Source organism: Lissotriton vulgaris, chromosome 2_1, assembly GCF_964263255.1.
Source record: "Lissotriton vulgaris chromosome 2_1, aLisVul1.2, whole genome shotgun sequence".
NCBI lineage: Eukaryota > Metazoa > Chordata > Amphibia > Caudata > Salamandridae > Lissotriton > Lissotriton vulgaris.
In genome coordinates, this window is record NC_141687.1 from 868,697,403 (window position 1) to 868,722,660 (window position 25,258).

General features: G+C 48.9%; 1 protein-coding gene across 4 annotated transcripts in view; it reads left to right on the forward strand.

Annotated features, from left to right (window-relative positions):
* The window catches only part of INCENP (inner centromere protein), a 212,983-nt gene that overhangs the window by 82,965 nt on the left and 104,760 nt on the right, over nt 1-25,258 (forward strand). For all 4 annotated transcript variants that reach the window (XM_086956376.1, XM_086956374.1, XM_086956375.1 and 1 more), the window contains exons 11-15: nt 3,112-3,221; nt 3,351-3,471; nt 3,626-3,748; nt 9,448-9,653; nt 9,846-9,975. In XM_086956376.1, coding sequence (XP_086812502.1) covers nt 3,112-3,221; nt 3,351-3,471; nt 3,626-3,748; nt 9,448-9,653; nt 9,846-9,975 — 690 coding nt within the window. The remainder of the gene's footprint in view (nt 1-3,111; nt 3,222-3,350; nt 3,472-3,625; nt 3,749-9,447; nt 9,654-9,845; nt 9,976-25,258) is intronic.

A 25,258-nucleotide genomic window follows, 5' to 3' on the forward strand; every position in this document is an offset into this window, starting at 1 on the left:
TTCCTAAGATTTGTGGTGGACAAACACTACTAATTCAGAGTTTTACCATTCACACTAAAATCAGCACCTACAGTATCTACAAAATGTCTATCTGTGGTAGCACTCCTCACATAAAAGGGGATAGCCGTGTACCCATATCTGGACAACCGGCTAGTGAAAGCAAAAAACATCAAATACTGCAAGAACAGCTTAGGCAAGGCCATGAAGCCCTTGCGCAACCTGGTATTTTCCATCATATTCGAAAAATACACCAGAAAGGCAGAAGACATTTCTAGACAAAACCCTAAATTCATGTGGCAAAGGCGTTACCAGTGCATCCCTCGTTAAGTGTATGTCCAGTTTGCTAACCCCCAATTGGCATATTTATAACGATATGTCCTTAGTAAATGGTACCAATGGTTCCCAGGGTCTAGTAAATTAATGTAACTAGTCTACCTCCGCACTTAATTGTGCCATCACTACAAGAAAAACAAATGGCTCTAGGTCTGCTGTTGCTGCCAATTGGGGCAGCTCTTAAACTGCTAGACTCAACATGGAAACCGAATCCAAAACCTGCCTTAGTATCTTGTAAGGAGAGTGCTTGGTATTAAAAATACATGCCTATTTTAAACTTTACATGCCCATGTAGACAATGAAAACCTTGCAATTGTAATTTTCGCTGTAGCAAGGCCGGTGACTTCATTGGCCATGGAGTTACTGTAGCCCATGTGCGAACTTCCATTTGGGACCACCTAACCTAGTACTCCAAGGTATCTAATTAATTGTTGAAGTAAATCAGACTCAAAGTCTGGTTTAATGTAACTTTTAATAAGAAGGTGATTTTAAATGTTACCACTGGTGCCCAAACCTCTGGTACCCTCCCTGGCTATCTGCAGCAGATGGACACCCGAGAGAGCCCACTGCCCTTTGAACAAGTGCTTTCTGGAATAAGGAACAGAGACCATTTTGTGTCCTCTCCTCTTGTAGGATAATTGAGCGATATGACCATAGATTGTCCGGCTTCATAGAGGCTTCCATCTCTGAGGGAAAATACGAGCCTCGCTGCAGCCTGCACTTTTACTCTACAGGGGGAAACCTGTTGCAGAACCAGTGTACCAGGAGTGCTGACTAAATGAAATGGACAAACCCCAGAGAAGTGACCATAGCGCATCACTGGGAAAAAACCAAGCCATTTGGATTTAGCAGGGAAGGGTAATTTAGGATTGTCTTTAGCCAAACACCCAGGAAGTGATGTAAAGTGGGAAAGGTTGCCTTGTGGGTGGCTGTTGAACCATTGGCTAGTTAGTCCTCCCCTCCCGTAAACTTGAAATTGGTATGAAAGTGGTGTCCCAAATACAGTTATCAGATCACCACTGGACTGCAAGAAAAAGGACTGCTCTGCTGCCTCCTACCCCCAGGGACGAGCAGCTGCACCCAAGGAAGGACTAAATCCTCTGAACTCAACAGACTAGCAAATATGGACTGTCTTCGGTGCCCACTCTTGGAAGAAGAGCTCCCTGGACCCAGCAAAGAGGCAGCACCAAAGACTGGACTGCATCTGCTGAACCTGAATGACTAACAAGAAGGGCTCTGCCTGCAGTGGTCACTTGTGGAAAAGGGATCCACTTGACAGGATAGAACAGACTATCCGTCATAATGCTATAATGCCTAGTAGACAATTTCTAGAAATCTGGAATGTAATTCAACGCTTATGAAATATTTACTCACTTGAACTAAAGTTGCGGAAGATTAATTTTTGCTTCATGCACAACAAGTTAACTATTTGGTACCTGCTGATTGGCTGAAGGTAAATTCTAAGGAGTGTTAAGCTCTTCATGCTGGGATCTATAGAGTACTTGAATTAATCTCTGCCACTGAACGTGCCGAATTTCAATTAAAATTTTTTTTTCATGCCACCTTGAATTAGACCCTTTCATAAAGGAAAATGGATTCACCGGTATGCAGCTTCAGTGGCCGACATTAATTCAAGCATGACAATCTTCAGTTTTCAGTCTGAAGCTAGGGGCAGCAACCCTGCTCTCAGAAGGCTCATGAAGTTTGAACCTTGCTAATTTTGTCATAAAGCTCCAATTGCTATCCCCGAGCCTCCTACGAATGTTGTATAATTAGGTGGCTTACCAGTGCCTCGAATTTTCAGATGTGAAAGCAAGAATGCTCTCTTAAACACCCCTCACAAATCAGATTCACTCCTGCTTTAAATGAATGCTTAATCATGTGGGTACTCTGCTGCTTCAACCTTTAAGTTAAATTACTTGCTGCCTTTTATGTAGTCTTTGCTATTCCAAAGTATATTAAATAATGTTGAAGAAAGCGTTACAGTAGCAGCTTTCCCCTTTTCTCTCCGGTTTCTTTCTTGCTTGAGTCTGTTTTGAAGACTGGCATCCTTTGCTCCGACTTGCCTTCCTATGCCTTTGGTACTGTGTAGACCATTTGTTCACAGAATTGAAGTAGTTATTGTGTAATGTTTTTTTTTTCCTCCGGCCTGGTAATGTTTATTTGCTTGTTGCTTTTTCCCCCCTCTTTTTCTCTCTTTCTTTCTTGGACAGAGCGATTTTGTTGTAAGTATTGATTATTCTTGTCTTTGCTGTGCTATGGTCCGTGGAGGGAAGGGGGACATGTGGTAGAGATTAGAACACTAGATTGTTTAGTAATCTGCTTTTCCCATTTTTCCCTTCACAATAAGTATTCTGCGCTCCCTCCTTCGTTTAGGCACAAATACATTGTCACCCTCTTAGCCTGTTCCTTTATTTATAAATATCTGTAGTATCTCCCACTTTTTTTTCTCCTGCATGCTTTATATCCCATGTGGACACTGGTAGGTTCTTGGTGTCCCTGGAAGCCAGGTGTTGTGTGCCTGTGGTTTAGTGTAATGGTGATTAATTTGATTCTCGCTGAGGGTTTTACATTGGTGAGAGGGCTCTGCCTTTGGGGTTGAGGAACTAACCAAATGGGTCATGTTTGAGTTGAAACTTAGTGTGAGGTGCAGTTCGAGTACAATGTGTTGGATAACTATTCTGGTTTGTGTTCATATTTGGCTCTCACATCTGGTGAGGTGTTTGTATATCTTTTGGGCTGTCCCTTTTCTAATATACTTTTCTTGGCCCATCTCAGGAGAGGGAGCGGCAGAGGTTGGAAAATCTGCGCAAGAAGCAGGAGGCAGAGATCCAACGGAAGCTTAAACTGGAAGAGGAGAAGAAGAAAAAGTTGGAAGAGCTTAAACTGTAAGACGATCACTCATCTTGCCTTGTGACAGTTGGCTTGTCTTCAGTCTGTCATTTTCCATTTGTCCCTATTTTGCGTTTTTGTTTGAAATCTTTCTTGATGTTAGTGTTCCATTATTTAACTTTTAGAAGGCGTGAAGAGCGCCAGCGTAAGGTGTTGCAGGCACGAGAGCGCGTGGAGCAGATTGGTGAGGAGAGGAAGAGGAAGATCGAACAGAAATTTGCTCAGATTGATGAGAAGAGTGAAAAGGCAAGTCTGGGTAGATGTAGCACAAGTGGTCAAAGAGCAAGGTGGTTTATTTTTGGTTTTGTTTCCATATTTACTGTAAAGAAGTTAACTTAAGAGGACGTTACAATTGTGGCAGTTAATGACCCTCTTGTGTGCGGCCTTGTTCTTATTCCAGGTGCGAGAGGATCGGTTAGCAGAAGAGAGAGCCAAGAAAAAACTAACTGCAAAGAAGATGGAAGAAGTGGAGGTCCGCCGCAGGCAGGATGAAGAGGCACGCCGGCAGAAAATTCAGCAAATGGTAAAATTAGTTAAGCTGATCGGAAAGCATTATCCAGACACAGTTGAAGAGGCGTTATCTGCTAAAAGCCTTTGAGACAAAAGTCTGCTCTCTATTTTGCTCCTATAACTTTATGCAGTGAATCCTATCCGTTTAACGCTTATCCATTTCCTAATCCTACCTTTAGAAATACTTCACTTTTTTGTTGATGTGTTGGCGTTGGCTTCGTGCGAAACCTCACAATTTTTAAGGCATAAAACCTTTGCAGTTGCATAAAACCTTTGCAGTTACCTAAGTGATTTGTGTAAGCTGCAGGATTGTGGTGTTGCATCTGGTGGCCCAAACAGTCCAAAACAGATGTTGGCTAGGATTTAGTTTTTTTTTAATAACTTGACAAACTGTTTATGTATGCTTCTGACTAGAAACATTTGCTTACTTGATAATCAGTCTTCTTTGCTAGAGGGGTTTCTGCTTGTGATGAGGGTGGTAAAGCTATATTTAGATCAAACCTGCTGGTTTTCTGTGTCTGATAACCAGCACTGACGAGAATGCTTGCTTGTTGGCACTACTCGTTTATTCTGAAGCCGAATACACACTTGTGCCATCTTTCTTGCATGGTATGCCCCCACGTTTTGCTGAATTGCTGATCTACTTTGAGTGTGCCCTGGGCTACTGCCAATCGAGTCTCAATGGCCTGTGTTCCTTCCCTAAAACTGTGTTGAAACCAGAACCCAATTGGCATCTCTGGCCACATGTCAGCCCCTGGTAATTGGTACCCTAGGTACCCCGGGCAATGTGACCAGAGAAGACCCTAAGGGCTGCAGCACTTATTGTGCCACCCTTCGGGGCCCTGTACCCTGACACACACTCTGCCTTCGCAGACTGTGTGTCTTGGTGCAGAACTAAACCGATACGACCTGGCACATATCCCTGTGTGCCAGGCCCACAAACACACTGCCCTGGCATATACCAGTCACCCCTCTAGCTGGGTGCACTATACCAGTGGTGTGGACACAGGAGCATGAGCCCTGTGCCTCTACACTACCCAGGGCCATTCCTGGACACTGCTAGTGCAGTGATGCCATTAAGAGTATATGGTGCTGGGAGGTTGTCATTACGAACTCCACAGCACCATAATGGCTACACTGAAAACTGAAGTTTAGTATCAAACTTATCAGCACATTAAACCCACACTGACGCCAATGTGGGATTTACGTAAAATGCACTACAGAGGGCATCTTAGAGATGCCCCTTGAAACCTAACGAACTTTCAATGTCCTGACTGCGTGGCTACCGAGGTTGCCACCACCGGACATGTTTCTGGACCCCTGGGTCGAGAGCCTGCCGCTCTCGGGGGGCCTGAAACAAAGCACATCCTGGGACGAGGTGCCAGGCCTCCTCCCCAGGATGGGCAGGGGAAGCTTCAGACATGCCACCTTTGTGAGCTTCTCCAGGCCACTTGCTATACTCTGCAACTGTCCCCCACCGGTTCATACCCCCACTTTGGCGGGAAGACGGACGGCAAACCCTAAGTGAGGAAAGGGGGTGTGCCAGCCTCTGCCAACCCCACCCCACAGGTGGGAGAGGCGAGGTGAAGCATAACTTCGGGCTACCGCCATCTTGAGGATGGGAAGCCCTGCCCAATCAGAGATAGGGCCCCTGCCCCGCTCCCACACGAGAGGAGCAGGATAGGGGGTGTACTCACCCCAGGACAAGGGACCCATTGGTCCCTGCCCTTGCCCTACCTGTAGCGCCCCTAAATTTTGTATTTAGGGGCACCCTGAACCTTCCTTCCTCAGATCCCGATTTGAAACCAGAAACAAGACCTGCCGTGCAGCTGCTAACAAGAGGACGACACCAACTGACTGCCCCAGCCCTACCGGCCTGTTGATCCGTAAACCTGCTCCTGCTAAAACGCTGGCGTCTCCTGCGGACAACAGGAGGACCTGCCTGCCTTGCTCATCTAAAGACTGGGACTTCCATAAGCAGTGGTTTTGCAGCGTGAATCTTTCTGGATTCACTATGCTGTGCATTATTCCGCGGTCTAGTGGTTGGATCTGGAATCATAGTTTTTTTTTCTCGTATCCTAGGTAGGCGTTTACGTCCCACCATTTGGTGTCCTCCTGTGACGTTGGCATGCTTTCCCCAGAAGCTCCCACCGATGGGCGCCATCTTCAGATTCTTTTTTCCGCCGTTGGGTCTGGATCGTCACCGAGAGGTTCCAGAGTTTTTGGAGAAAAGAAGGCAGAAAACCACCAAAAAAGTTGGAGAATACATCTCGCAATCAAGAGCACAGAGCCGGGACGCCGAAGGAGAAAGGATATCAAGAACTTCGACGTCAAACGCATGCGCATACAGGGGCCCCCTAAGCGCAGGAATGGGCAAAACACCTTTTAAATTTTGCCGTAATTGCCACCACAAGTAAGCGCAGAAGGACCATCAACTGGTTTGCAATCTGTCTGCCGGTCGACCACGAGAGCAAGGATTGCAACGCCTACTCGGCATTTACCCCGAAGACACTCAGGATAAGGGAAAGACATAGGAGAGCCAACAACATTGAAGGCCAAGGCCAACCTCCGTCGCTCCGGGACTTGGGCGTCTCCAGTGGGGAAGAGGACAACATCGCCGAGGGAGCAGAGGACTACACGGTTGTAGAGACCTATATGAAGTAGACAAAGGAGGTAAGCGAGATGTTCATCTAAAACCCCGACAGACTCTCAAAAATCAGAGTAAAAGTCCTTGAAAGGAGCACTGGCGCCGAAGCAATCGACTGCTACAGCTGCTTGCAAGGACAAACAACCCAGCGGATCCTTCGAAAAGGACTCCCAGTCGGTGAAATCCCAAGACAAACCCAGGTCGTCTAAGCACGTCCCCGAAAAGGCGCGCTAGACGCTGAAGGAAAAGGACCCGAAGGCAACTTTGTCGGCATCGAAGAGATTTGCCGAAACCCTTGATACCAAACTGGCCGCCGACATGGAGAGGAAAAAGAGAAGGCTCGAGGCCCAAATGGACAGTATCGTCCAAAGAAAAAATGTTACCGAACGGATGAAAAGGTACATCATTCCGTCTAAGCCCACGACGGTTGTTGAGGTCGAGGGGGGGAGTTCAGCGCTGAAAATCCGCCAAACTCCGGAGCCCCAGGAATAGCAGGAGGAAGAGGGCCTATACTATTATGAGGGAAAAGGCGAGGAAGACCAACAAACAAGTTTGTTTGGCACAGGACCTGGCTAGGCAGGACTTCGACGCCGAAATCTCGGAAGAGGCCGTAGAAACGTATCCTTTGAAGCCTTTGCCGCAAGACGACCTTAGAATCTACAATATGGTCATAAAAAATGCGACTGCAGCATATGGGGTGAAACTAGAGGAAGCGAAACCAAAAGCCCGCTTCATTTTAGAGACCCTGCTCCCCACTCAAAGTAGGAGTCAATTCCTCCCCATGCTCCCAAGTGTCCTGGATCAGGGAAGGGTAGCATTCAAGGAACGATCAAGCTGCAGATCTGTTGCACCTAGGACAGAGAAGAAGTACAAACATTCCTCCAAGGACCCACCATACATCCAGGGATCCGTCACGGCTGACTCCATCATTGCAGCAACAGTCAGAAAGAGGGCCAAAATTCCCACAAACTCTGGGCCACCTCCAGACCAAGAAAGTAAGAGGATAGACCTTACAGGAAGGAAAATAGAGAGGAATGCAACAGTTCACTGGCGCATTGCTAACCCTAATGCCCACTCAACAGGCATAGGTACCAGCATTGGGAGGAGGTGGAACAACTACTCAAACACCTCCCTGAATAATGTCAGCAAAGACCAGCACACCTGGTGGAGGAAGGCTTGAACATGGCAAACTCCTGCCTAAAATCAACCCTAGATGCTGCAGATCTAGCTAGCAGGCTCATGATGATTGGGGTAACAGAAAGGAGGCATGCCTGGCTGAGAATATCCGGTTTCAAGCCAGAGGTCCAGAATAATATTCTAAACACACCCTTCAATGGAGAAACGCTGTTCGGAGCGCCAGTAGATGAAAAACTGACGAGCTGAAGGAGAAAAACTGCAAGATCCAAGGGATCATTGCAGTTCAGAGGTATGACAAGGGGCACCCCAGCTCGGAGACCAAACAGCAGGGGGGGGAAACCAGCTGGAAACGTCACACCAGACATTCCAACAAACATACCTAGGTAACAACCAAGCGCTGCAGGGTCAACAACAGCAAACCTGGCATTACCAACCTAGGGGCCAGTCCTTTCGCGGGCGATCGACCAAAAAGCAAGGCGTGCTCGGCATAAGAACTCGTGCTTTTCTTACAAGAAGCACAAGAACCCCAAAAGCAGTCAATAGAAACAGTACCGTTCAAAGAAAGAAACAAGGGAGTGTTCTCAAGCTACTTCCTAGTAACGAAGGTGGACGAAACGTTAAGACCCATCCTGGAGCTACGATTCCTAAACCAACACAAAGACTCAAAAATTCAAAATGACATCCTTGCAAGAGGTTATCCCTCAGATAAGGAACGGAGACTTCATGTCCACCATAGACTCCTACCTACACATTCCCATGAACAGACAGCACAAACATCTACTAAGATTTGCCATCAACAAAGCGCATTAGCAGTTAACAGCTCTAGCCTTCGGACTAAAATCCATACCAAGGGTCTTCACAAAATGCCTCGCAGTGGTAGCGGCGCACCTACTTAGGTAAGGGTTTCATGTATACCCCTACCTTGACAAGTGGCTAATAAAGGCAAGTTCCTATAAACCATGCCAACTACATGCCGCTGACAGAACTGGGATTCTCAAAACACTGGTGGAAATCCTCAATGGAACCAGAACAGGTAAAGATCTTCCTGGGCGCACAGATCAACACCATTCAGAGCAAGGTGTTCCCCAGCGACAAGAGAACACTTGCCCTGCTGAAGGAGACACATCAATACCAGAAAGGGCAAGCTTTGACAGGGAGGACAGCGAGCAAGATCATGGGGATGATGGCGTCCTGCATACACCTAGTCCCAATATCCGACTCCACATGAGACCATTCCAAGAACGGCTCCAACAACAGTAGTCACAAGCTACAGGGAGTTGGGAAGATCTAGTGGTTGTAACACACGCAGTGCAAGAGGAACTAGCGTGGTGGAACAAATAACATAACAAGGGGGAAGCCTTTAACACCACCAAACCCAACAGTGACCATCACCACAGACGCATACCAGAGGGGATGGGGAGCACACATTGTAGGAAGGTGGATATCTGACTATGGTTACCCCCAACTTTTTGCCTAGTGTTTACCTGGTTTTCGACATAGTTGGCCTGGGATCCTGCTATTCAGGACCCCAGGCTTCCTGCTCTCTCTGTTAAAATGGACTCCATGTACCTTAGGTACATATCTAATTGGATACTGGGTCACCTTATCAGTCCCTGTACAGTGTAACTTAGGTACCCAGGGCATAGGTACACTCAGGGCCTACCAGGGGCTGCAGCATGTATTATGCCACCTCTGGCTGACCATCCAAATCTGACACAACTGGCTGCACGACAGCTGGGGCAAGGTGTTGTTATCACCCTTTGCTTTAGATATAGTATACCTATATCCCTCCACCAAAAAAAAAGTTTCTCACAGCTAGATAGTTATCAGGCAAGTAACATTAACATTTTCAGTAACAGTGGCATGCAAGCAATTATGTGACTTTAAACTATGTTTACTAAAGGTGCACACCATTTCCTTCATGTCAGGAAGAAGAGGAGCGCAAGCACCAGGAGCTGATGCAAAAAAAGCGTGAGGAGGAAGAGCAAGAACGGGTCAAAAAGATTGCTGAGACCAAGAAACTGGCAGAGCAAAGGCTGACTGAGCAAGAGCGAGAGCGGCAGCGGGAACAGCAGCTGGCTGCTGAAAAAGACTTGGAACGCCAGAAAGAACTTGAGCGAATGCAGGCAGAGAAGTAAGAGACTTTGATTCCCGGTATGCTCTCTGCCTGATCAACTTTTGTACGTTCTGGTAGACCTCCAGGCCTTTTCTGTGTAGATGTTTGGGTTTGAGCAGTAAATGTAAAGTTGAAATTTTCTCGACCCTGTCAACTCCTTCCTACTCTTCTATTTTGCATGTTTGACTCTTTCTTTTATTTGGTTTCCAGGGAACGTGAGCGTCAGGAGAAGGAAAGGACCCTTCAGCTGCAGAGGGAGCAGGAGAAAGTAGCCCGTGAGGAGGCTGCTGCTCAGGAAAGGGAGAGACTCTGGAAGGAGGCAGAAGAACGCAAGAAAAAGGTAAGGCTTCCACAGCCAAATTGAACATCTGCTAAAGCAGGGATATGCTATATGTAGCTGTTTAAACAGTCTAATGATACAATTTTGATTCTATTATGAAATGTATACAGTGCTCATTGTGGTTTTGAGCTGTTCTCCAGTATTGGATCTTGCAGTGTAACATGTTTGAATCATTCCCTGTCTTCGAAGTGGTAGTTCAAAAATACCATAATAAAACAGTGTGTATTGCTATAATGGGCTACAGTGGTAATGAAGAATCACCTAGCCTATCTGCCCTTTATTTTTTTAAAGGGACCATACTTAACAAATTAAGCAATAGCACCCTCTAGAACACTCCCAAGAGGTCAATTTCTTCAGATTGTTACCACTAGTGCGTGGATTGAGTCTCCCTGAGCTCTTTTCAGTTTTATAACTCCGATCTTGGAAAGCTACTTCTACTTATTCTACAATGTCTGATAGAGCAACGAAAGCGCATTCAGTTCCTGTAAGATCTGCAAACAGAAAAGGGCACACGTAGCTGACCCAGATAAGAACGGTCTCTACTGCCTCTACCTCCAACATAAGGTAAAGGAATGTGAAATCTGTCGCATGTTTTCCTCCAAAACCTTGAAGGACAGAAGGGGTGGCTTCTGTGGCTTCAGAAGCTCACCCAGATCTACTGAGGATGACAGTGATACTTCAGCAAGGTCCCACTAAAGATCTCCTGGAGAAAGCAGTAAGTCCCTTAATACGTCCTACCATAGAGAATCTCCATAAAAAGAGAAATGCAAGCTAATCTCAACAAAGGCAGCATCTTCTGAGCCCAGTACTCCACAGGCAAGGGCTGGGGACCGCCCACATAAATGATCTTCTGAGCTGTGGAGGCACAAAACTTACCTACAATCCTCATTGATAACCTTTCACTGATGACCGCAATGTCGACGAGAAGTCAATGCCGTCTCGTCGAGGATGATGACCACTAGCTCTTCATCCATCGCCCTGATCCAGTTGTCGAGAATTTAATCGCAGATCTTGAAGACAGTGTGGACTTTTGTCTACACAATCATTGATGACCCTGTTGACTGGACATGTATCGGTCGTCAAAAGCTTCAAGCCAGTCAACAGCATTGCCCATTGCTGTTCCTCAGCTGTCATCCACTACAAAAAAAAAAATTGAAGGATCATGATAAACCTTCTTGTGACCTTAGTTTGCTGCCCCTGGCAAGGTTTCTCTACTCCCCACCTGTCCCCTCCCCCATCCCACCCAGTCATCTGTTGGACTTGAAGGATTAGGATGATGACCGTCCTTTTGGACCTGCTTATAGCCCATCAGAGCTCCAGGTTTAACAAGATTATGAACATTGTCATTCGTCTTAGCCAAGTAAGGGCATTATGAGCAGCAATATCAATATTTTGCTGAACCACAGCCCAGACTGGAACGTTCACGTGCATATATCGCTGTTGCCAGACTTACAAGCCATGTTCCTGGACTAAGCCATGTTCCTGGACTAGCAAGAGTTTTCCAGAACCTACACAAGAACAACCAGTGGTTCCCTCATCAGAATAGCCCCCTGTAGAAACAAAATATAGAGAGGGAAGTACCAGGGAAAACTCCTAAAGAAACCAAGTTGCCAACTCTACTAAACTAATTGGGTACAACGTCTCACATTTTGCTAGGGAAGAACTGTTTAATTGGAAAAATATAAATCCAAAAATCAGACCCTCTGAAAAGAGTAGTTTCTTTTCAGTAACTGCAGTTCTGTAGTAGGGGTACCTCTGTTAGTCATAATCTAGTGAATAGTCCCGCCCATGTGCGTGGACCCCGGAGCAATCAAAAATAATCTCTTAAAATGTCTTCTTTGCAGTCCTGCATAGACACTTTTGAGAAAATCAAGACAAATAACGCAGCCTAACACTTCCAAGGATACAAAGGCCACCACTTCATCTAAACAGTGAAAAGGATAGCCAACAATGTCAGATTTTACACATTTTACCAAGTTTCCTTCTAAGAGAAAACTCCCCTTCACCAAAATCCTTGAAATGATAGAGATGAAGAGTTGGACAGACAAACCCCCATAGGCTGCCATTATGTGTTTGGAAAAGGGATTCTGTGCCTTTAAGGAACTCCCCAGAGACCCTCGGTATCCCAGGATGCACAGCCAAAGTCCTTTTACTTTCAGTTCTTTTTGAAGGTGTATAAAGCTAGGCCTGTAGCTGGAGTTACAGAAAAGAAACTACTCCTTATGTAGCAGGGGGTCTCTGTGTATAGTCCTAATCTAGTGAATAGAATGGCAAGCCCATCCCAAACAACCAACCAGACTGTGGAGAAAAAACAGACAACCCCTCTAATGTGCAAATAGATTTCTCAATGAAGCCTGCCCAACCTGAGCATCTGCTCTGGAGTCCAGGCAGTAATTCTTAGAAAAGGTGTGGACCGACTTCCAAGAGGCAGCCCTGCAGATTTCTGCAATGGGAACATTACGAAGCAAAGCTGTTGTAGCTGCTTTTCCTCTGGTAGAATGAGCCTTAGGCTTATCCCCTAAGGTCTTGTTAGCCTTCTGATAACCTAACTGGATACAAAACACAATCCACCTCGAGATGGACTGTTTAGAGGTGGCAAGACCAGTCCTGACCGACCCATAATTGACAAACAATTGGTCTGACCTACGAATGTCCTTGGTCTTATCCAAGTAGAACATCAACACTCTTCTGACATCCAGGTAATGTAAAGACCTTTCAGCTGGAGTGGAAGGATTTTGGGAAAATGTAGGCAAATATATAGTCTGACATGGAAATCAGAAATCACCTTCGGAAGGAACTTGGGGTGAGTACGCATTACAACCTTAGCATAATGAAATACAGTATAAGGTTCTGTAGTAGGGGATCTCTGTGTATAGTCATAATCTAGTGAATAGACCCGCCCATGTGCGTGGACCCCGGAGCAATCAAAAATCTCTTAAGTTGTCAAAAAATGCAGACCTGCACAGACACTTAAGAGAATTTAAAGACCGATAATGCAGCCTATATCCACAGGCTACACTGTCCAGTACTTCAACTAGAAATTCCACCAAAAACCCACAAACAGCACAGCCTGTCCAGTGTTTTCCACAGAGAAAATCCTTCCCCTGCCAGCAGAAGCCTCTGGAATGATAGAGAAAGTGGTGGACAGACAAGTCCCATAGGCTGCAATTATGTGGCTTAGAACAGGATACTGTGCCTTTAAGAGAACTTTCCAGAACTCTCTCAGTATCCCAGAATGCACAGCAGGTCCCTTTTACTTTCAGTTCTTTTTCCGGCTCCTGCTAGCAGGACCCTGGAGCATTGAGCTCTCCCTTTTTTGGGTTTATTAAAGAATTTTTTGCACTTTTAAGTGTTTGAGTCTTCACATGACGTGTTTTGGTGCCCTCTTCCTTTTTTCTATCATCTGAGCACTCTATTTTTATCAAATATGCCTGCATTGTTTGATAAATGCCCGGAGTGCTCGAGGAAGAAGGCCAAGTCGGACCTACATGAGGTGTGTATCCTCTGCCTTCCTTCATCTCATTCCCCTGAGGAATGCACCATTTGCCAGTCCTTTACCAGCAGGACCCTGAGGGACAGATTGAAGATCAGGCTCCAAGGCCTGGAAGAAAGAAGACTGAAGGCACAGGGTGGGTCTGGGTCTGCCCATGCTTAGGCCTCTGGGGGGCTCCCCAAGGGCAGGAAGACCGGCAAATGTCCCCGTTCTCCGCCCGCGTCGATTGCACAGATGACTGCAGTCTGTTCCCCGTCTCCCCAGGGCTCTGGGTTGAGACGACGTCGAAGTTCGGCGTCGAGGGACCTGACTAGACCGCCGTCGAGATCGCCGTTGACTATATCTTTATCGTCGGCATAGTCGTCGAGTCATCGACGTCGAGAGGCGTGTCCATGCCCGCCGTCGAGGCGTCACTGCTCTCGCCGAAGACTAGGAGGTCGGCATCGAGGGGATCCTTGACGTCGAGAGTGACGTCTAAGTCTCTGAGGCGTTCGGCGTCTAGGAGAAGGCGTTCGCTGTCGAGACTGAGGTTTTAGGCATCGAGGATGTACGACGTCGAGGGAACGACGGTAGACGTCGGGGCGGCGTTCTTCGACGCCAAAAAAGCGCAGAAGGAGTTCTTGCGCCAGGAGTTCCTCTGGGTCCGCTGGGACTTGCCGGAGGCGGACGCCGACAGGCTCTGCCTCACCTTCGCCTCCGCAAAGAAGAAAAAGGAGTCACAGGGCTCTGTGTACTCAGAGGTATATACACCTCCAAAACCGAGGACTCCTACTACTCCTCCATTGCCCAGAGGCCCTCCCCCGCGAGCTCCCACACCCCCTCCACTGCCTAGGACGGCTTCACTGCCTCGGTACCAAGCGCATCCGAAGGGGACTCCTCAACCGCGGCGCCCAGTCAGGCCGCAGTCGCCTGCTCCTGTGAGGCCTGTGGAACGTCCGAAGTTGCCCGCTCCGGTGAGACCTGTGGAGCGTCCGAAGTCTCCTGCTCCGGTGAGACCTCCGGAGCGTCCGAGGCCAAGAAGATCACGGTTTCGCTCCGACAGGAGGGGCAGATCGCAGAGTCTCTACCGGTCGTCGACAAGATCAAGACAACGCCACAGGAAGCGCAGATCAAAATTCGGCACGCACTCTTCTGGGACCAGGGAATACTCGCTGACATAGTCTCCTTTCAGGATGTGCTACTGAGGGATGCGGCTAAGTTGAGCATTACAGTGACGGTGCCTACACCCAAGACGTCCGTGATTTTCGAGACGCTGCATAAAAAGCATTTGTCTCGGCCTTTGTTGCCTCTAGTGCCAGGATTGGTGGAACCTGCCGAGGAGGAGTTTCTCACCCCGGCAGTTACGAAGGCTGCCCCCTCCAGGCTTTAGAAATACCGGCCTCGGGAGCCTGACCCGGCTTTTCTTAGAATGGATCCTATAACAGACTGTCCTAGTGACGGCAGGTAGGAAGCAGCGTGCCACCACCCAGTCAACTACGGTGCCTCCTGATAAGGAACCCGCTGGATAGACTCAATTGGTAGGAAGGTCTATGGGACAGCTTCTACCACAATGAAGGCGGCCAGTGCCGGGGCTTTGCTATATGATTGAGCCCTATAGGAGTCCCTCCAGCAATTTGTGGAGCTTCTTCCTCGAGAGAAGAGAGGACTTTCAGGAGATCCTGAATGAGGGCATGTTGGTGTCTAACCAGCTCATCAGTGCGGCTGCTGATGTCTCTTCTGGCGGCGCATGGGTACTGCCATGGTATCAACCAACAGCGCCACGCTTGGCTTCGCATTACATCTCTCTAGCCAGAGGCTCAACAGCGGGTGGCCAACCTGCCTTTCTCAGGGGAAACCCTGTTTGGCAAGCATGCAGATGACGAAATGGCCCGCATGAAAGCGGAGGCCGAGACCCTGTTGGGTTTGAGAAGCCCAAGGTGAAGACCTACCGCCCGTTCCAGAGACTGTTCGGGGTGCAGGGCAGAGGGCGAGGACAGGCTTCGGGACAGCAGCAGCAACAGCAGCAGCAGTTCCGGAGGCCCTTCAGAAGCGCCAGAAGGGCAGAGGCGGCCAGCAGTCTGCAATGGCAAACAGAGGCCCGGCCGGATCTAGGCCCTGAGCAGTTACTTCCCCTGCATCAGTTACCCACTCCGGTGGGGGGAAGCGTTCAATTTTTTCTGGCAGAGTGGTGAAAAATTACTCGGGACAAGTGGGTGCTGAATATGGTTTGCAATGGATACAGTCTTCGGTTCACCAACCCACCTCCATCGATGCCACCGGGCAGCTCAGTTTCAACTGCGCGAGCTGCAGGCAGAGGCCCAATACCCTGTTAAGGAAAAGGGCGAAGAAAGACGTACCTCTGTCTCAGAGGAAGATGTCTGTACTCACTTTATGGTTCGCAAGAAGGAAAAGAACTAGTTCAGGCCCATTCTGGATTTGCGACAAGCAAACCATTGGATTCGCAGAGAAATTTCGCATGCTGTCGTTGCATCAGATTTATCCGCTGCTGCAACAGGGAGACCAACAGGGAGACTGGCTGTGCGCTATAGACCTACAGGATGCTCACTTCCATGTGCCCATTGCACACAAACACCGGAAGTTCCTGCGATTCCAAGTCGGCACCAATCCTTATCAGTACACTGTACTGCCATTCGGGCTGAAGTCTGCGCCCAGAATGTTCTCTAAGTGCATGGCAGTGGTAGCTGCCCAACCTGAGGAAGAACAAGATGTTTGTCAATCTGTACCTGGATGCTTGGTTGATCAAGGCCTCCTTATCGGAAGCTCAAGCGCACTTCCAGAAGACGTGCGTTCTCTTGAACAAACTGGGGTTGCACATCAATATGTCCAAGTAGGTCCCGACTCCGGTCCAGTGCATACAGTATCTGGGAGCCTCCATCAATACGCTGTCAGCAAGCGTGTCTCCTTCGGAGGAGAGACGGTTATCACTTCTTCGGAAGGCTCAGGCTCTTATAACCACTGCATCTACAACAGTGAGGACAGTGTCTTCTCTACTGGGGTCGACGGCCTCTTGTATCTTCCTCACGCCTCACGCTCTGCTGCACATGAGACCATTGCAGGAGTGCTTGGGGGATCAGTGGGATCAGAAGAAAGGATCTTGGGACGACAAGATACGACTGTCTCTGCATGCTCTTCAGTCTCTGAAGTGGTGGTGTTCAGCGAAGAATCTCCCCAGAGGGGTTCCCTTCCACAAGGACATTCCCACACAGATTATTGTGACGGATGTGTCTCTCCAGGGCTGGGGGGCGCACTCCGGAGACTTACAGATACAAGGAACGTGGTCCACGACGGAGTCCACGTACCACATCAATTTCCTGGAACTCAAGAGCTGTTCCCTTAGCGCTGAAGGCCTTCATCCGACCTTCCAGACCAACTGTCTGATTGTACAGACGGACAATACGACCACGATTTATTACCTCAACAAGTAGGAGGGCTTGAGATCGCGCACTCTGTCGCAGGAGGCGCAGGCGATCTGGCACTGGCTTCTAGCCAGAGGACTGACGATAACGGCTACCCATCTACCAGGTGTGCAGAATGTTCAGGCGGACGCACTGAGCAGACTGATTCAGGTAAACCACAAATGGGTCATAAACGACGAAGTGCTAGGAGAAGTCTCGCAAGGTGGGAGATCTGTTCGCCACTGCCGAAAACAGCAAATGCTGAGACGTCGCCTCCAGGTACTACCAGCAGGGGACGCTGGGGAATGCGCTATGGATCAACTAGTCGAACAGTTTTCTGTACGCTTTTCCACTCCTTTCCCTGATTCCGGCGGTGCTCATCAAGCTATACCAGTCCAGTGCGCGGATGATCCTTATTGCCCCGGAATGGCCCAGGCAGTGGTGGTTCACGGACCTGCTCCACTGGTCTCTCCTTCCTCACATACGGCTGCCGTGCCGGCCGGACCTTCTCACGAAGTTCGGGGGGCAGATGGTGCACCCCAACCTCTCGTCTTTGAGTTTGGCAGCATGGCTCCTGAGAGAGTGCAATATGGCCATTTGAATCTACCAGAAGATTGTATGGGCATACTGAAGGAGGCTAAGCAACCTTCCACTAGGACTTCTATGCTTACAAGTATCTTCTACATTTGGCGCAGTCTGGCCTTAATTTCCATTCCATTAAGGTTCATCTTGCTGCGCTGATTGCCTACAGGAAATGCCCTTCACAGACTTCCTTCTTCCAGATCCCTGTGGTCAAGGACTTTTTGGAAGGCTTGAAGAAAGTGTTCCCTCCTGTCCGACTTCCTTCGCCTTCATGGGAATTGAATGTGGTGCTGTCCAGATTGATGAAGGAGCCTTTTGAACCTATTCGTAAGCCTTTGTTGCAGCACCTGTCCTTGAAGGCGGCGTTACTCATGGCCATCACATCGGCCCGCAGGGTGAGTGAAATTCAGGCGTTTTGTTGCCAAGAACCTTATACTGTATACTGTACTCACCCTAAATTTCTTCCAAAGGTTATCTCTGATTTCCATGTTAACCAGACCATAACTTTACCTAAGTTTTTCAGAATCCTTCATCTCCAGCGGAAAGGTCCCTGCATTCCCTGGATGTTAGGAGGGTTTTGAAATTTTTATCTGGATAAAACCAAAGATATTCGTAGGTCAGACCAATTAATTATGGATCAACCAGGACTGGTTTTGGTACCTCTTAACAGTCCATCTCGAGGTGGATTGTGTCCTGTATACAATTGTTACCAGAAGGCTAATAAGACCTTAGGGGGTAAACCTAAGGCTCATTCCACCAGGGGCAAAGCTGCCACGACTGCTTTGCTACATAATGTTCCAATTGCAGAAATCTGCAAGGCGGCCACTTGGAAGTCGGTCCATACCTTTGCTAAGCATTACTGTCTGGACACTGATGCCAGGACAGACGCTCAGGTTGGGCAGGCTTTGCTGCGAAATCTGTTTGCACAGTAGTGGTGTTATTTCTCTTCTCTTGTCCGCCGCTTTGGTGTGGGGATGGGCTTGCCATTCTATTCACTAGATTGACTATACACGGAGATCCCCTACTACAGGAGGAGTAGTTTCTGTCCTGTGACTCCAGTTCTGTAGTAGGGGTATCTCTGTTTAAGTCATAAGTGCCCGCCCTCCTCCCCGGTGGAGAAAGATATTCATGTAAGGAATGCTACAGGTCTGGCGTGTTACGCCTTCAAAAAGAACTGAAAGTAAAAGGGACCTGCAGTGCATTCTGGGATACTGTGAAGTTCTGGAAAGTTCTCTTAAAGGCACAGTATCCTGTTTTGAGCCACATAATGGCAGCCTATGGGGCTTGTCTGTCCAGGTCTTCCTCTCTATCATTCCAGAGGGTTTTTGCTGCTGAGGCAAGGGAAATCTGGACAGTCTTTGCGGTTTGTGGATTTTTGGTGGAATTTCTAGTTGAAGTACTGAACAGTGTAGCCTGGTTATAGGCTGCATTATCTGTCTTTAAATTCTCTCTTAAGTGTCTGTGCAGTTCTGCATTTTTTCGACACTTAAAGAGATTATTTTTGATTGCTCCGGGGTCCAAGCACATGGGCGGGACTATTCACTAGATTATGACTATAACAGATACCCCTACTACAGAACTGGAGTTACAGGACAGAAATTACTCCTTATCCCTAAGCCCTTGCTGAGGGTCGAGATGTGGCACAGGATTCCATCCGGTGTGGGCTGGATTCCACGGACTCACTGGGCAGAGCGATGGCAACGACGGTGGCGATTCGTCGCCACGCCTGGTTGAGGTCCGCCAACTTCTCGGCTGATGTCCAAAACACCCTTATGGACATGCCGTTTGATGGCCGTCGCCTCTTTGGCGACAAGGTAGACCATGCGCTTGATCGCTTTAGGGATTCCAAGGCTGCAGCCAATTCCTTGGGCCTCTCGGCACCGCGCCAGCAAACGGCTGCCTTTAGCTACTTTCGTGGCCAAGGAAGGGCGCACCCACACGTCCTGCCAGCCAAGGGCCGCAGACTACCATCCAGCGCGGTGGCAGACGTGGAAACTGCCGTGGCGGCGGTCGGGGACAACGGCGAGGCCAGTCCACACCTACCCCTGCAGCATCCGCCTCAAAACCCTCCTAGTCCGAGTTTTCAGGCCCATGTGACGCCAGTGGGGGATAGGATTCGCCATCACCACCTCCACTGGCGCACTGTCACATCCGACAGGTGGGTGCTGCAAATCGTCCGAAGGGGCTACTCCCTCCCCTTCGAGGCATCCCCTCCAGCCATGCCACCACAGTACCACCGCATGTCGGGGGATCACTTGAAACTTCTAGAAGAGTAAGTTACGGCCCTCTTGGCCAAGGGGGCCACAGAGCACGTTCCTGGGCCAGAAGTAGGGTGTGGTTGTAATCTCCCACTACTTTCTGGTACCCAAGAAGGGCAAAGTGGGCCTACGCCCTATCTTGGACCTGCGGAACATCAACCGCTTTCTCCGGAAGGAGAAGTTCAAGATGCTGACATTGGCTCAGGTCTTGGCTGCCCTGGACCCAGGAGACTGGATGGTAGCGTTGGACTTGCAGGACGCTTATTTTCATATCCCCGGCCTGCCGGCCCACCGGCGTTACCTGCGGTTCACGGTAGGCCACAAGCACTTTCAGTTTACCGTGCTCCCCTTCGTCCTTACCAGCGCCCCACAGGTGTTCACAGCTCATCTGTGCAGGTTAGGGGTTTCAGTCTTCCCCCTACCTCGACGACTGGTTGTTGAAGGCGGGCTCGCCCCAGACAGTGGTCAGCCACCTCCAGACTATGGCGGACCTCCTGCACCTGCTTGGGTTCTCCATCAATGTACCGAAGTCACACCTGTGTCCCTCTCAAAAGCTCCTCTTCATCGGAGCGGTTCTAGACTAGGCGCAGTTTTGGGGTTATCCTCCCGAACAGCGGGTTCGGGATATTCAGGCTCTGATTCTGATCTTTCTGCCATTATCCTGAGTTTCGGTCAGGTTGACGCTGCGGCTTCTGGGGCTGATGGCCTCCTGCATCCTTCTGGTGCATCACGCCAGGTGGCGGATGCGGGCTCTGCAGTGGGACTTAAAGTTTCAGTGGGCCCAGCATCAGAGCAACTTGTCCGACCATGGCTTGATCTTGGAGGGTACTGCAAGACAGTTGCAGTGGTGGCTCACGGAGCGCGATTGGGTCAGCGGCAGATCTCTCTCCCTACCCCAACCAGAGCACGTAGTTGTGACGGATGCGTACCTCCAGGGCTGGGGGGCCACATGGGAGAGACGGAGATCAGAGGCCTCTGGTCCCAGCTCCACATCAACCTTCTGGAGCAGCGGGCGATCCGGCTGAAGGCATTCCCCCCCCCCCCCCCCCCCCCCCCCCCAAAATAGTTCAAAGCACATCGTTCAAGCTCCTTCACTCTTGCAAACACGCTTACCAAAACTCCCCCTAAACAAATTGTGATGGATACACTTTAAAGGTAATTTGCGTGAGGCAACATGTACTTCACAATTAGATCCGCGTAGGGCTACCAACTCCCCCTTCCCCCCCCTGTCGGGGGGCGTTTAGTGCAGGTGTTCACTGACAACACCACAGCCATGTGGTACTGCAACAAACAGGGCGGGGTGGGGTCGTGGACCCTATGCCAGGAGGCTCTGCGCCTCTGGCAGTGGTTGGAGCATCAGGGCGTGACCCTGGGGGTTTAACACCGGGCAGGTTCCCTGAACGCCAGGGCGGACTAACTCAGCGGTTGGTGCATGATGGATCACGAATGGCGTCTGAACTCGGATGTGGCGAAAGGTCTCTTTCAGCAGTGGGGAGAGCCTTGGTTAGATCTATTCGCCACAGAAGAGAGCGCGTAATGTCATCAGTTCTGCAGGTTGGGAATTTCCAAGGCGGCACTCGCTCGGAGATGCTTTTCGTCGCAAGTGGAGCTGCGTTCTACTGTACGCCTTTCCGCCTATACCACTTCTGCCCAGAGTGCTGAAGATCAGACGCGACTGGGCCCAAGTTATCCTTGTGGTTCCGGACTGGGCATGAAGATACTGGTTTCCCGAGCTACTCAGCATGTCTGTTGAACCCCTGATTCGTCTGACTCTTCAGGAGGACCTTCTGTCGCAGCAGCAGGGGACGGTCCTCCACCGAACCTGTCGAGTCTCCACCTCCATGCTCTGAAATTAAGCTGCGACAGTTGAGGCCATTTACTTGCCTCCTGAAGTTTCTAATGTGATTCTGGCAGCCAGGCGTCCCTCCACAAAGTCGGTATACGCCTGCAGGTGGAACAGATTTGTGGCATGGTGCACAGCAAAGGCTGTGGATGCACTCTGCCACAGCCCCCCTTTCTGAGGTTCTCCTCTTCCTTCTAACTCTTGCCCAGCAGGGCTCTGCTCTGGGCACTATCAAGGGCTACCTTTCTGCCCTTTCCGCCTTCTTAAGGCCTGGCTGCCCTTGACCAACTTGAGTCTATTCAACCTTGTGACTGGTCAGATCATCATATTGTCACATTCTTCGTCAATGAAAAAGTCAAATTCAACACGGTTCAATCCTCCAAGACTAAAGTCTGGAAAAGAGACCTGAAAAAACTCAACCCAAAATCCCTACCCCCGAACAGCTGCGACCTACTGGCGCTACGGACGTCCAATCCTTGACTGACCACTATCTCAACGCCATGACCTCAATAATTAATGAGGTTGCACCCATGCAGTTAAAAAGAGTCTCCGCTAAAATCTCCAATCCATGGTACGACGGGAGTCTCAATGAGGATAGACGAGCCATGCGAATGGCAGAGCGCACCTGGAGATCAGCTCCCTCTGCACTGCACCTAAAAACCCTGAAGGAAAAGAGAAACGCCTACTTCAGGAAAATAAAGCGCTCAAAATCAGCCTTCTTCAGCCTCCAGCTCGACCAAGCAAAAAACCGTCCGAGAAAACTGTTTGAGCTAATCAGAACACAATCTAAGGAACAACCCCAACCACTCAGCACTGTGCGCGAATCACCCTCCTGTGAAGACTTCGCTGCTTTCTTTATCCAAAAAACTGACAACATAAAGAGTGATCTCCTCATTGACACAAGCCTTTACTCCAAACCTCACTGCATAGCACCCACTGAACCAAAAAACAATGCTACATGGTCATCCTTTGACACCTATTCTGAAGAAGAAATTGGCAAATTGCTCAGCACCTTGAAACCCTCCAATCACCTCACGGACCCCCTCCCTGCTAACGCTGTCAAAGGCTTCACCCCGTTGCTCCTTCCACTCTGGACTAAAATTATCAACAGCTCACTTCAACAAGGAACCATCCCGGACTCCCTCAAAGTTGGACAAGTCACACCTTTACTAAAGAAACCTACAGCCGACCCATCTGATCTAAACAACTACCGTTCCGTTACCAACATTCCCACTCTAGCAAAACTCCTGGAAAAATGCGCACAACTACAATTGACTAAACACATTGATCAGTTTGATCTCCTCAACCCTCATCAATCCGGCTTCCGAGCAGGACACAGTACAGAAACTGCTATGACTCACATAATTGACGATGCCCTTCAAATCCTAGATCAAAATGATACCTCCCTCCTCATCCTTCTTGATCTCTCCTCAGCATTCGACACTGTTAAACATGAGAATTTACTCGAACTTTTAAACACAAGAATGGGTCTATCTTGGACTGTCCTCAAGTGGTTCACTTCCTTTCTGCACAACAGGACGCAGAAATTCAAGAACAACCTGATGTCCTCGCCAATACCTGTATCGTTGGGCGTCCCCCAAGGATCCTCCCTATCCCCAACTTTGTTCAACCTAGTTATGGAACCTCTCACCACCTTGCTACAAGCATCCAATGTACTCTTTCACATGTACGCCGATGACACCCAACTATATCTCAAATTACAATCCCCCAAAGACATTGTACTCCTGAACTCAACGATCAGAAGCACCCAATCCTGGCTTGCCGATAATCATCTCAAGCTCAATGCTCTGAAAGCAGAGTTCCTTCTGATCTCACCTCCTGCGAAAGTCTATACCACTCAAATTTGGCTTAAACACCTAACTGCACTCAATGTCCAACCCACCATCGTGGACTCAGCAAAATCTTTAGGCATAACACTCGACACCAACCTCAACATGCAGCAACATATCAGCAAGGCAACTAAAGGAGCGAACTACCAAATCAATACCCTGCGGAAACTTAAACCCTTCCTCCCAGCCAAAGACTTCCAAACTGCAGTACAAGCACTAGTCCTCCCTCGAATAGAATACGGCAGCATCGCCCTCTGTGGGCTCCCTCTAACTACCACTGCACCCCTAAGAGCTTCTCTAAACGCTGCAGCGAGACTCATCACTGGGTCAAAAAAACACTCGCATATCACCCCTGACTTAAAATCTCTGAACTGGCTGCCTTTTGAAGCCAGAATACATCTGAAAATCGCTTGCATGACACACCAGGCTGTACACTTGAGCTCACCCAGAAGCTGACAATCTCTGGCGGTTCTAGAAACACTAGAGGCACAAACAATCTTCTGCTAAAACCTCGAAGATTCCGGAAGGAAAAAACGTATAAACGCTCCTTCTCAGGAATGGCACCCAGGATCTGGAACTCACTCCCTCCTGAACCAGACTCATCTCCTCCTTTGCACTTTTTAAGAAAGAAGTAAAAGCTATCCTCCTAGCTAAATACACTTGATCTATTAACGTGGATTCTTAAAGTCTCTGCACCGATCTGTATTATCTGTTTGATCCCTTCGATGATTCTTATTGCTTGTATAATTGACTTACCTGACTGTCTATGCTCACACCTATTTGTATTATTTGCATTATTGATGTAGTGGTGAAGTGTGGCTCACTGGTTAGAGCAGGCAGACCCTGAAGCAGAGATCAGACCCGGGACCAGGGTTCAATTCCCAAAGCGGCAGGGTCTCGAGCTCAAATGTCCATGGACTCGATAATTCTCGCTTCGGTGCCTGACCTAATCATGGGTTCACACTCTGCAACTCTGGGCATTAAGCTTGCTTAATCTCCACAACGGCCCCCCTGCGGCGGGATGCCTGGCTTTCACCTTGGGGATGCCCTGTAGGGGCTATCTCACAGGGAAAAACCAGGACTGGTTCCCAAGGCAAGCGCGGGGATACCCCTTCGGGGGTCAATTCAGGCGCTATATAAGAAACATAATAATAATAATAATGTACCTGTTTTACTATGCTCCCTCATGTACCTACCCCACCCCACTTATTACCTACAACTACGCTATACCTAATGGCCTGTTATTCACTCTCCTGTTTGTATTCCCTGCTTTGTGAAGCGCTCCAATATCTGCAAAGATCTTGTTCGTGCTATATAAAACTTTCAAAATAAATAAACAAAATAAGGCTACCTGATCAGCCTTCTTTGTTCAAGTCCCCGATTGTTAATCGGTTCATCACTCGTGTTCCCCCCCCTTTTCCTTTCGTGATGCCCCAGTGGGACTTGAACCTGGTTCTGACTTACCTGATGTATGCTTTTTTTGAGCCGCTTCATAACTGTCCTCTCCGTCTTCTTACCCTTAAGACTGCTTTCCTGGTTGCCATCACCTCTGCCAGGAGAGTGAGTGAGCTCCAGGCTATTTCCTCCAAGCCTCCTTTCCTTTCTGTCCATCCGGACAAGTTTGTGTTGCGGACAAGACCCAAGGCAGTCACAGCCTTCCATATCTGGCAGTCCATCACCTTTCCCACCTTCTTTCCGCCTCCGCATCCCTCTAAAGAGGAAGAGCGTCTCCACGGTCTGGACCCAAAACGTGCGATCTCATACCATTTGGATCGCACACGACAGTTCCAGGTGGATGACCAACACTTTGTTGGTTACGTGGGCGCTAAGAAGGGACGGGCGGTGCACAAACGGACCATCTC